Genomic DNA, 12,620 nt, shown 5'->3' on the forward strand with positions numbered 1-12,620 from the left:
GTTCACCGAGTATGATTTTGCTGTACTAACAGATCGTATATGATGTCACCGACTTGTTGGACGCGCAGTTTAGGGAAACAGAGGAGTGGATCAATCTTTATCATAATTTGATGATGTTTACACGAATATTAAATTTTTTTAATTTTTTTTTTATATAAGATGGTAATTAAAGTTAAAACAATTGTCAAAAATTTATACAAGAACTGATGCTTTACACATTTTGCACATATATAAACGGAGACTATGACGTAGTTAAACAGAGTCATGTGACCATGTGTCCTTCATCCCCTTAAGTAATATATTTATCGCTAAAAAAATATTTTGAATAATAATAAAACCTGAAAATTGAAAAATAACTCTTGTAGATGGATGTATTATTTTACAAGGCAGCACAGAAAACAAAGTGATTTTCGATTTAAAAAGCAAAACTTTTTATTATGTTTTCTAAAGTGAATTAGATAGGTATGATAGTACATATTATTTCATATATACTGTAAAAGCAGAAATATTCGTTGGGGATTTAATTTCGTTAATTTTGTTGCTAACAATTAGCAACAAATTTCAATCCCACACGAAATTTTTATATGACTATATGTTGAATAGGGTTATTTTGGAAATAACGAAATTTAATGCCCACGAAAACTTTTTTAGATGACAGATCAACAGAATTATATCTCCCCAGAAAAATTGTGCTTCTGCAGTACCTCATATTTTTAATTTAATGCTGAGATGAAAAATTATTGATCTTTCTATTCACCATATCAAATTTTCTTCATTTCATGATTAGACATAATATTCATTTCTGAAAAAAATAAGCAATGCTTCATCCTTCAAACTATTTTCCATTTGAGTCTAATGCTTTAGGTTGTGGATGAAAATCAATGTTGGGAATTTAAAGAACAAAATGGGGAAATTTGGAGCAGAGGGATATTTCACCTTAATTTAAATGTAAAACTGCATAATAGGGTATACATCATTTAAAAAAAAAAAAAAAAAAAATAGATTCATACATGAGTATGTAAATGTTATTAAATGCATCTTTTATGAAAAAATAATCATGTATGTTTGGTTATTTTTCAAAAATGATCATAAAATACATAATTTTATGTAACAATGCATGTTCAAAGTTTATCACAACTTTTTAGGATATAGTATTGAACATTTTTGTGATAATCACATTTGAAGTTCAATATAATAATTATCTAATAATTATTATAAGGCTATTTGTTAGGATGATAAAAATAGTGTACAATTAACATGATGAAGCAAATGCAAAAGATATGACATTCAGATAATGAAATACATACTAGTCTTGTTGTGTGAATATTAATTTTAATGCATTGTCCAACTTAATTGAAACTAAATTAGCATCTCTTCAACTTGTTCACGCTTGAAACAAAAATGATTGATATATTCAACAAGCATTCTGAGAGTATTGCATTAACAATACTACTCCCCTACCGGCAAGTGTAATCTGGTTCCCGTTAAGAATTGAAAATGCCATAATTCCGTCAAAAATTAATGAAGCGGGACGAAATGCAAACTTAATCTGTAACTTATCAAGGTAAAGCCACATACTAGCTCAATATCTACAAGCGTTCAGAAGAAGATTGCGGAAAACCCGTAAAAATTGAAAAGGCCGTAATTCAGTCAAAAATCAATGAAGCGAAACGAAATGCAAACTTGATCTGTAACTCATCAAGATACACTCACATACCAAAAATCAGCTCAATATCTGCAAGCGTTTAGGAAAATAGTGCGGAAAACCTAGTGCGACAGACTGACAGACAGACAGAGGGACAGACAGACAGAGAGACGGACAGACAGAGGGACAGACAGACAGACGGACGGACAGACTCAGAGGAAACTTAAGTCCCCTCCGGTTTCACCGGTAGGGGACTAATAAAAGATATTGCATGGCAACAACACCAGGAAAACATAATTTCAAAACCAAGTATTCATTTGTCAAACTGTTTTATTTAATGTTACCGAGCTCACGCCAACAGGTGTTGTGACACAAAATGATCCAGCATAAGCAATGATGTATATAAAATATTATTTTTCTGTCTCTTGCAAATACGTGTAGACAGAGATAGTAGAACTATCCCATCCTCCGACCCAGAGGTTGTGTTGATTATCAATACAGAGAGCACAGGGACATAGAGGACAATGATCTGGTGTGAGTAGGAGAGACAGGAACTGACCATTAATATCCAGCAGGTGGACAGCAGAGCAATTCTCGTTTAGTGTAAAATAGCCATTACACACCAAAATGTGTCCCAGAACATTTGTACAAATTCCATGAGGCCGGAATCCAGACTGAGCGTGGAGGCCAGAGTAAGAGAACCGGTACTTTCCTGACGCAGTCACCACCACCACCTTTTTGGCTTTCAAGTCTGATACACAAATGTCACCATTAATGTTCTGTGTGATATAGTCAACACTTTTGTAGAGAGATTGTCCTTTATCATCCCTCTGAATGTCCTGTAACTGCCTTCCTTTTCTGTTGTATCTGGTTATTTTCTGGTCTAAATTTGTTGTCATCCCGACCAATATGTGTCCATTGATAGGAGAGGAATAAATGGCTACAGGTACCCAGCTCCCTGTCTCAATAAATTTGGTGATGGACATGTAACTAGTAACTCTGTAGACAGTGTTTTCATTGTTATCTGTGTAAAGTAGTTCTCCCTCTGTTGTGACTGTGTGGTTACCTATGATATACCACATACTGGTGGATATTTTCTGTAAGATGTTTCCTTCCATGTCAGACTGAATGAGATTCCCCGAGCCTTCAGTGGCCCAAAATCTGTTGGGAGGCAAGGGAGACAAATGAGAAGTTCCTTGTCCTTGGATAGTTACTTCACTTACTTTTGTAACAGAAGAAAGCTTAAACCTTTCAAGTTCAATTTCACCAAGTTGTTTGGCTATTTCTTCTTTGTTAATTGTACCTAGTGTAAAAATTGGTAGTTTGGGTTCTGCTTTGTTAGGCATCTTCAAGAAAGCAAATGAAATATTTTTATGGAAAATTATTAATTCAGTGGGTTTTATTGATGACATTTTACTCTCATAGTCTACAATCATTTTTTCTAGGTACTTTATGTAGTCCTCTGTTTCCTTCTGTTGTTCTACCATTTCATTAAGGACAGAGTTCTCGATCTCATCCAGTTTTTTATTATTATCAGTAAGTATACTATCAACAGCCTTCTTCAGTTCATCTGCTCTCTCCTTCATGGAAGTTCTTACAATGGCAATTTCTTTCTTGACATTTTCTCTTTTTTCTTCAAATGTCTCAACATTATCTCTAGCCTTAGGAATGTCTGTTTTCCAGATATCAGTAACTTCCTTCTGACATTGCTGTAAAATGTCATTGTAGATGGTTTCAAGGTCACTGGTATCATGATTTCTGTGATGTAGGACAAAGCATGTAGAACAAAGAGGATCCTGGCAATCAGTACAGTAAATATCTATATTTTTGGTGGGGTGGATCCTACATTTCTCTGAAGGAACTTTTCTCTTTCTCTCTTGATAGAGGACAATCTCATGTCCAATGTTCTGTTCTAGATGCGACTGTTTGCATTGGTCACAGATTCGCTGATGACAGTTATTGCAGTAGAACTTGGAGGAATTCCTACAGGATTCCGTGTCACACTCAATAAAGTGCTGGGCTGTATCTGGTACTTGGTCCATTATTGTTGATCAAAACTCTAAAAAGAACCCCATTTATTACCATAATAAAGGTATGACACTTATAAATGGGTATAGCTTACAACACATACTACACTCAATTTTCAAAAGAGGAGATTTACTAACTCTCTTACCTTTTCTGTGATCTGGTAAATGAATCTCTTTCACAATACCTTACCAGTCAAGATTGGTGTCGGCCATTTGTAATGTATGACGTGTGTCCAGGTAGAATGCAGTTTACTTCCTGCTTCAAACAAAAACATTTAAATCTCCAGTCTTTTCACAGGTGCAATAGTTAAAGAGAAAAAAACTGTGCAATGATTTAAATAACATAATGGTAGCTTGAAGGGGATAATGATGTTAAACATACTGGCTGGTCCCTTATATTTTAGAAGTGTTTATCATTTGATAAATAAAAGACCTGGTTTCAAAATAAGAAGTTCATATATATATATATATATATATATATATATATATATATATATATATATATATATATATATATATATATATATATATATATATATATATATATATATTGTCATTGTGCTCATATATTGGTTTTAAACTTAGAAATTAATTCATGCATTTTAGTAAGAAGTCATATAAGAAACATTGTTAAAGAAGTATCAACATACTGAATGGGTTGACCAAGTGGATAAGGTATTAAAGGATGAATTAGAAAAAGTTCAATGATGCAATCAGGCTTCTGGGCATATTCGAAGCAAACAGAGTAAAAGTTTGAATATGCAAAGGTATTTTTACCGGAATTTTGAACACCTGGACCATTTAGTCAAGTGTTCTGGTCCCGGCCAAGGCTCTTTTATCTTGTATTCTGCCGAGCAAAGTTACTCCCCTTTGCCATTCACCTTTGATAAGTAATCATTGTAAACAATGTATTTGAAAGGTTAATAGAATACAAAAATTATGCAAAAATATTTATTGTATAATACAAAAAGTACTTTAATAGTTTAAATGATCAGGTAGACTTGGAAATAATAGATGAATAAAAATGAGACAAAATTAACTTATCTTTTTAAATGTTCTTCAAAGGCCAAGAGAGGCCAATGTGAGAAGTAATAATAAGGGGGTTTTGTTTATAGTCTGCATGGTAATAGTGATAAATGGGAGACAGATAGATACTAGACCTATTATTTTGCTAATAATAATATTTTTCTTGCTTTTGGGCAACAAAGCTTCATTTATCAGTTATGGATCCTCTAAATTATTGTAATGTTGTATTGTACTCAGGTGACCGTTAAAGCCCTTGGGCCTCTTGTTATTTGCTGGAATTTCATTTTCGTGTAGTTATGCAAGACTGCTTGCTTACAAAAAATTCACTCACATATATTTGTATTGTTAGGGATTATATACAACAATTATAGTTGGTAAAGATTTTGTTTCCCTTATAATACCAAACAGCTAACTCGCAAAAATATGATGTCAAGCAAAATTCAATTTGATCTACAATTTGTGGTATTACTGTACAATTCTCAATAAAAAGGACTCCAACCTTTATGTATTATTGTTTTCTCTTGATCCACTCCTATGAAGTTATCTTAAGCTTGAAATCCAGCTAGAGGTCAAAATGTTTCGATACAAGTTGCATTTCATTTAAACTTTTTCACTAATATTACAGGTTCCAGAAAGTCTTCAGAAGGCAGTTTTAAGCCAGGCTGCCTACCACCTGATGTGTGGAGAATATGAGGGAACACAGAAATCATCACATGACAGACATCTTCCTGTTGATGTACCCCTGAGAGACTTAAAAACAAGGCTACACAAACTAAAGATTCTGTCACAGCACATCTAGTCTCAAGGTTCAGTGCTGTATAATGGGAATCTCAAAACTAGTTCAGTTTTCAACAGTTTCTAATTTAATTTTATATTGTGTGTGTTCACAAGCTTCCTGCATTTAAAGAATTGAATTATTTTTTGTGATTAAATATTGAAAACTATATGAATTTATTCGTTGTTTTATTAGGAAACTGCTGAGGGAGCAAATCATCCACGTGTTTATATCAATACTTTACTCCACTGTGACAATGTTTAAAACAAAGGAATTGGAGGACAAATACAAACAAAGTGTGCCAGAGTTTATCACATGCCTCCAAAACAGAACCTTCTCTCACAGGGACAGTGAACAAATAATCCAAACCATAACAGATCTCCTGTACGGAGTTATGGGGACTGATCTATTTATAGTCAGGGAGTGTTTGAGTGGAATACTTGCAGTATCTGATGATGTGACTGATATGAGTACAGTAGGGAGACTGTGTGTGTATGTAGGTCTACTGGGCATGCTCCTCCACAGACCTAGGTCGCCTGTGGATCCTGTAATCAAGACACTGATCAAACTACAACTCAAACAAAGGGAGGTAAGGCAAACTGGGGAACATAGATTAAGAGCATAGAAATTTTTTTTTAAAAATGTCTGGAATTTCCTTTCTGCTATTCAATATTAACTTTTTTGCAAAATTATGTTAGGTAATGATGATTTTTAAAGTAATTGGAAATAAAATTAAGTTTAGGAGATTAATAAATACATTGAGGTCAAGGTCATCCATCACAGACAAATGACAGGTCTACATCTGCAGGACACGCCCTCCCGCCTACAACATCCTTTGATCCTCAACTTGATTGACAGGAGGGAGAAGTTACAGAGACAGAAGCCTTACAGTCCCAGCAGGCCTACAGAACAAGCACCTGTCAGGTTATGGATGTATATTTCAGAATTAATAATTAATATGATGACTATAAATTAATTATATGACGCTGTTATCATTTTTACATCACCTGAGTCACTCAGGTGACCTATTGCTATCCATTTTTGTCTGTTGTCGTGTGTAGTCCGTCGTGCGTTAACTTTTGAACATTTTCAACTTCTTCTCAAGAACCGCTCAACCAATTTTGGCATATAGCATTTTTGGGTGAAGGGGAAGAAAAATTTTGAATTTCATGGCCCCTCCCCCCCCCCCCCCCGGGGCCCCAGGGTTTGGGCTAAAACCAACAAAATTGATACAATCTTTAAAAATCCTCTTCTTTACTCCTAAACATCAAGTAGTCAAACTGTTGGCATGTTTGTAATAAGCATTGGGCCCTCTACCTAAATTGTGAAATTCATGGCCCCAGGGCCAGGGGTTCTGGTGCTAGGGCGAGGCTATATAGATCATATAGTGAAAGTGCATTATTTCCCTGAAAATCTTCTTCTCTTCTCCTGGGTATTATTTAAACAAACTCAGTGCATAGTTATGATAAGCATTGATGCCTTTTCCAAAATTGTGAATTTCATGGCCCCTTGGTCAGGGGTTCTGGTGGTAGGGCGGGGCTCTATTGATTATATAGTGAAAATGCATTAATTCTTTGAAAATCTTCTTCTCTGCTCCTGATTATTATTAAAATAAACTAAGTGCATGGTTATGATGCACAAGGATGCTTTTTCCAAAATTTTGAAATTCATGGCCCCAGGGACATGAGGTTCTGGTGTTAGGGTGGAGCTCTATTGATTATATAGTGAAAATGCATTAATTCTTTGAAAATCTTCTTCTCTGCTCCTGGATATTATATAAACAAACTAAGTGCATGCTTATGATAAGCATTAATGCCTTTTCCAAAATTGTGAATTTCATGGCCCCTGGGTCAGGGGTTCTGGTGGTAGGGAGGGGCTCTATTGATTATAAAGTAAAATGCATTAATTCTTTGAAAATCTTCTTCTCTGCTCCTGGGTATTATTTAAACAAACTAAGTGCATGGTTATGATACACAAGGATGCTTTTTCTAAAATTGTGAAATTCATGGCCCCAGGGACAGGGGTTCTGGTGTTAGGGTGGGGCTCTATTGATCATATAGTGAAAAAGGATTTATTAATACTTAATATATTATTTATTAATAAAATGAAAATGTTTTAAATCTATGAAAATCTTCAACTAAGTGCATAGTTATGATGAAGAGGGTACCTCTACCAAATTAATGAATTTCATGATCCTGGGACATGGGTTTTAGTGTTAGGGTAAGGGTATGTTGAATCTGTAGTGAAAATGCATTATTTCTTTGAAAATATTCTCTGCTCCTTGGCATATCAAAGGCAAACAGAATTAAAGTTTTAATAAGCAAGGATATTTTTACCAGATTTTTGAACATCAGGACCATTTGGTCAAGTGTTCTGGTCCTAGTCAGGGCTCTATCAATTTGTATTCAACTGAGAGAAGTTATTCCCCTTTGCCATTTACTTTTGATAATTAATCACTGTAAATAATGTATTTGAAAGTTAATAGAATAAGAGAATTATGCAAAAAAATTTATTGAATAATACAAAAAGTACTTTCAAAGTTTAAAGGATCAGGTAGACTTGTAAATAATAAATAGATAAAAATGAGACAAAAATAACTTTATTAAATGTTCTTCAAAGACCAAAAGAGGCCAATGTGAGAGGTCACAATGTGGGGTTAAAAGTAGTACAGAGGAACTAATAGTTTGTTAATAGTCTGCATGGTGATAGTGCTAAATGGGGGATATTTAATTAGAATTTAATGTATGAGTTGTTACTAAATACTAGACTAATCATTTCATTGATTCTTATCATCCTATTTCTCTTGCTTTTGGGCAACAAAGCTTCATCTATCAGTTTATTTTATATGCTATGGATCTTCTAAATTGTTGTATTATACTCAGGTGACTGTTTAGGCCCTTGGGCCTCTTGTTAACAATTTTAGCCGTGCCTGTGAAACAGTAGTTAAGGATTGAATTTATTGTCACTTTGAAATTCATTCCTCCATTGCAGTACAAACAACTTATGAGTATGATAAGGGACTTTGTTAACACCAATGGATCTGTCACTCACAAAATTCAGCTAATGGAAAAATTATTAAGGGTTTGCCAATCTGGAGAATTAACCAGTGAGATTGCAGAAGAGAGGACCTGGCAGAAAACTCACCAGCGATTGGTCAGCTCCCTAGAGCAGGAGTTCCCTTTGTACAGAGACATCACCACACCCTTCATAGTCGCCCTCCAACAGGTGAGTGAATATAAAGGTTAGACCTGATGCCAGAATTCAGTGCATCATCATGGTAAACCACAAGTTTTTGAGTCCCTTCTGTTTCCACAAACCTGGAGCTGTCTTCTGCAAGGCTTGCTCTTTCTTCCAAATGAAAATCTCAATATTTATGAACGGTCACCAGATTTAATGTAGAAGTCATACATACTGTGATGATGTAGAGACCCCTATAAATGCAACTGTAAAAGTAAGGTATACATGAGATCTTACTTCTTTATTTTAGGTGAGATGTGGTATAAGGCTTATTGCTGGCTGTGTCAAAGAAGCGTACAATGCTCAACAATTAACTGACAGAAAGACTGAAGGTGACCAGTCAGGTAGGAAAGCACTTCTAATGATGGAATAGGTTTCGATTACAAGATACATTCTTTCGTAATTCAAAAATCTACTGGTATTTAGTTGTAGCATGCAGTTATTTTGAATTTTCTCAGAGATATTATGGAAGTGTGTGATTTTTTTCTCAAGGTCCATGAGACAATAGGTCACGTCAAGGAAGCAGGTCAGCCTTTAGAAAAATTCCCATTTATTTCATCAGATGTGATCAGCAGTTTAAAGCTAGCTCAGAAAATCCTGCTAGTGGAGAGGCTGGTGTTAGGTTGTGGGGGTCAGGTGAAGGAGAACAGGACAGACCAAACTTCAAGGTATACACTAACAAGTATACATTTTTATCCTGCCTCATAGGCAAATATTGAAATTCCATTGGTTAAGAAAAGTACTGCCTCTATAATATTGTTAATATCCCTCCCTCCTTCCACTTGACCTACCGACAAGATTTAAATTCCTTATAACATTTTCACTTGACTTGACCTCTTACGGAGCCTAATAACTTACAAGACTATGAACTTTTACAGGCATGATAAATTAACTTTGTACTCATTAAAGGAGTTAATATGCTTTGTCCAATATGTATTTTTTCAAGGACCCCTTCTAAGTGTCTTTGATACATAACTAGTTGTGATATTAAGGGTATGAACCTGGTAGCCTATGTACATGTGTGATGTATATGGCCTTTATTTGTATGCATATTTGACTGTGACAGATTCTTCTGCATTTTATGTATTGTTTTAAATTACTATTATTTTCAGACTGTACCTTGGTGCATTAATAATTTTTACTGCGAAACTCAGCCATGATGAGAAAAGAATTGAACAGAGAGATCCTGTTGTCTCTGCACCAAATCTTCAATTGTTTTATGTTGCCATGGAAACAACAGGAGGAGATACGACGTCAGAAAGAGGCTGGGGAGGGTCTGTATAAATACAAGACAAAACTTCACGGTGATGACAGAGACAATGAGGTGATAGAGGAGGAAGAATTCAGACAGAATTTTCCTTCCTTTCAACAGGTTAGTCAAGGTGTCATTGCACAAGACTATATTAAAAGTCCTGGAATGATAGTAAGATGTGTATTCAAAAAGTGAAAGAAAATCGGATTAATGATATTGTTATTCTGCATTTGTATTAAATCCTACTGACCATTGATATACTTAATACAAGTAAATAAATGATTTAGCTCTAAAGCAGTTGGTAATTGCATGATCCAATATTTTTGCCAAAATCAACTTCAGTATGGAGCAAAAGTTGTTTCATATACATACATGTAATCTGCTTGATTTTTGATAGGATTTCCAAGACTTGATACCACCTTCTTCTCTGGAAGACACTGGATTTTCTGAGCATTTGGAACCTGAAATAGAAGATACACCCCATAGAGTTACAGAGAGAGAAGTGACTGCTGTAAGCTTCACCCACCAGCAACTGTTCTCAAGTCTGTCTTCCTCTGATTGGTAATAGCAAAATCATGTGACAGAGGTCACAACCCAGGACATCATAGAGCCAACATTGCTGTGCTATAGCATTGCTGCACCTTTGTATAGAGGGCAATGGAACTGTAAGTTTATCGTACAAATTTTCAGTAGAGACATTTGATGACCAACTTTGAGGCAGATTTCATGTCAGTAAGTGAATTTAAAAAGTATATAATATTTTTTTTTAATTTCAATTTTTCTCTCCTTTACAGTGTCAGAAGTGGAAACACAGACATTAGGGAACCACCTGCTGGCTAGTCAGTCACTACAAGAGGAGATAACTCCTGTATATGATAACCAGGCCGAGAAAGCATCGCCCCAGGGTTATGATGTTTACCATGATTCTAACTTGTCAGAGGTCATTAACTGTGTCCCTATACTACAAAGACTGATGGTCAGAGTGAGAGAACTTCAAGAGGAGTGGCCTGACCATCCAATATTAATACAGGTAAGGTTAAACATCATCAGTATGTTAATGTATCAAGTATAAACTCCTGAGGAAAATGCACAATGCATGTATATGAAATACAGGATCTTGATATATTTTTTGCTTAGACATGTACCGTAATACTCTTTTCATACTGTTCCTCTCTTGTACAGGTCACACAGGCTCTCTATTATAAAGGTGACATAGATTGTCCTGTTATACTCTTTTGATACTGTCCCTCTGTTATACAGGTGACACAGATTGTCCCGTTATACTGTTTTGATACTGTCCCTCTGCTATACAAGTGACACAGATTGTCCTGTTCTACTCTTTTGATACTGTCCCTCTGTTATACAGTTGTCACAGATTGTCCTATTATACTCTTTTGATGCTGTCTCTCTATTATAAAGGTGACATAGATTGTCCTGTTATACTCTTTTGATACTGTCCCTCTGTTATACAGTTTTTGCTAAGACATATACCATAATACTCTCTTCATACTGTCCCTCTGTTATACAGGTGACACAGATTGTATTGTTATACTGTTTTGATACTGTCCATCTGTTATACAGGTGACACAGATTGTCTGTTATACTGTTTTGATACTGTCCCTTGGTTATACAGGTGACACAGATTGTCCTGTTATTTCTTTTGATATTGTCCCTCTGTTATACAGGTGACACAGATTGTCTGTTATACTGTTTTGATACTGTCCCTCGGTTATACAGGTGACACAGATTGTCCTGTTAAACTCTTTTGATACTGTCCCTCTGTTATACAGGTGACACAGATTGTCTGTTATACTGTTTTGATACTGTCCCTCTGTTATACAGGTGACACAGATTGTTCTGTTATACTGTTTTGATACTGTCCCTCGGTTATACAGAGGACACAAATTGTCCTGTTAAACTATTTTGATACTGTCCCTCTGTTATACAGGTGACACATATTGTATTGTTCTACTCTTTTGATACTGTCCCTCTGTTATACAGGTGACACAGATTGTCTGTTATACTGTTTTGATACTGTCCCTCTGTTATACAGGTGACACAGATTGTCCTGTTAAACTCTTTTGATACTGTCCCTCTGTTCTACAGGTGACACAGTTTGTTCTGTTATACTCTTTTGATACTGTCCCTCGGTTATACAGGTGACAGAGATTGTCCTGTTATACTGTTTTGATACTGCCCATCTTTTAAACAGGTGACACAGATTGTCTGTTATACTGTTTTGATACTGTCCCTCGGTTATACAGGTGACACAGATTGTCCTGTTATTTCTTTTGGTATTGTCCCTCTGTTATACAGGTGACACAGATTGTCTGTTATACTGTTTTGATACTGTCCCTCGGTTATACAGGTGACACAGATTGTCCTGATTAACTCTTTTGATACTGTTCCTCTGTTATACAGATGACACAGATTGTCCTGTTATACTGTTTTGATACTGTCCCTCTGTAATACGGGTGACACAGATTGTCCTGTTATACTGTTTTGATACTGTCCCTCTGTTATACAGGTGACACATTTTGTATTGTTATACTCTTTTGATACTGTCCCTTTGTTATACAGGTGACACAGATTGTCCTGTTATACTCTTTTGATACTGTCCCTCTGTTATACAGGTGACACAGATTGTCTGTTATACTG

The 12,620-nt window shown here is 35.4% G+C and overlaps 4 protein-coding genes across 4 annotated transcripts; 3 read left to right on the plus strand and 1 right to left on the minus strand.

The window, feature by feature from the left end:
* Nucleotides 1-2,055: 2,055 nt before the first annotated feature.
* On the minus strand, nt 2,056-3,687 carry LOC133180621 (uncharacterized). Its single transcript, XM_061315093.1, has one exon. It carries the CDS (start codon nt 3,685-3,687, stop codon nt 2,056-2,058), a length of 1,632 nt encoding a protein of 543 aa, XP_061171077.1.
* A 2,580-nt stretch (nt 3,688-6,267) lies between these two features.
* LOC133180623 (uncharacterized) lies at nt 6,268-9,626 on the plus strand. Its single transcript, XM_061315094.1, has 5 exons — nt 6,268-6,397; nt 8,465-8,698; nt 8,961-9,054; nt 9,273-9,378; nt 9,620-9,626. Exons 2-5 carry the CDS (start codon nt 8,477-8,479, stop codon nt 9,624-9,626), a joined length of 429 nt encoding a protein of 142 aa, XP_061171078.1. The 5' UTR covers nt 6,268-6,397; nt 8,465-8,476.
* Nucleotides 9,627-9,835: 209 nt separating this feature from the next.
* LOC133180735 (midasin-like) lies at nt 9,836-10,594 on the plus strand. The gene is made up of 2 exons (XM_061315204.1): nt 9,836-10,082; nt 10,360-10,594. The coding sequence occupies exons 1-2, from the start codon at nt 9,867-9,869 to the stop codon at nt 10,525-10,527; spliced, it is 384 nt and encodes a 127-aa protein (XP_061171188.1). The 5' UTR covers nt 9,836-9,866; the 3' UTR covers nt 10,528-10,594.
* Nucleotides 10,595-10,664: 70 nt separating this feature from the next.
* On the plus strand, nt 10,665-11,547 carry LOC133180624 (uncharacterized). The gene is made up of 3 exons (XM_061315095.1): nt 10,665-10,698; nt 10,757-10,992; nt 11,491-11,547. The coding sequence occupies exons 1-3, from the start codon at nt 10,665-10,667 to the stop codon at nt 11,545-11,547; spliced, it is 327 nt and encodes a 108-aa protein (XP_061171079.1).
* Nucleotides 11,548-12,620: the final 1,073 nt, after the last annotated feature.

The sequence above is a fragment of the Saccostrea echinata genome, unplaced genomic scaffold (assembly GCF_033153115.1).
Source record: "Saccostrea echinata isolate AGI-Se365-2 ecotype Australia unplaced genomic scaffold, CSIRO_AGI_Sech_v1 ptg000007l, whole genome shotgun sequence".
Lineage (NCBI taxonomy): Eukaryota > Metazoa > Mollusca > Bivalvia > Ostreida > Ostreidae > Saccostrea > Saccostrea echinata.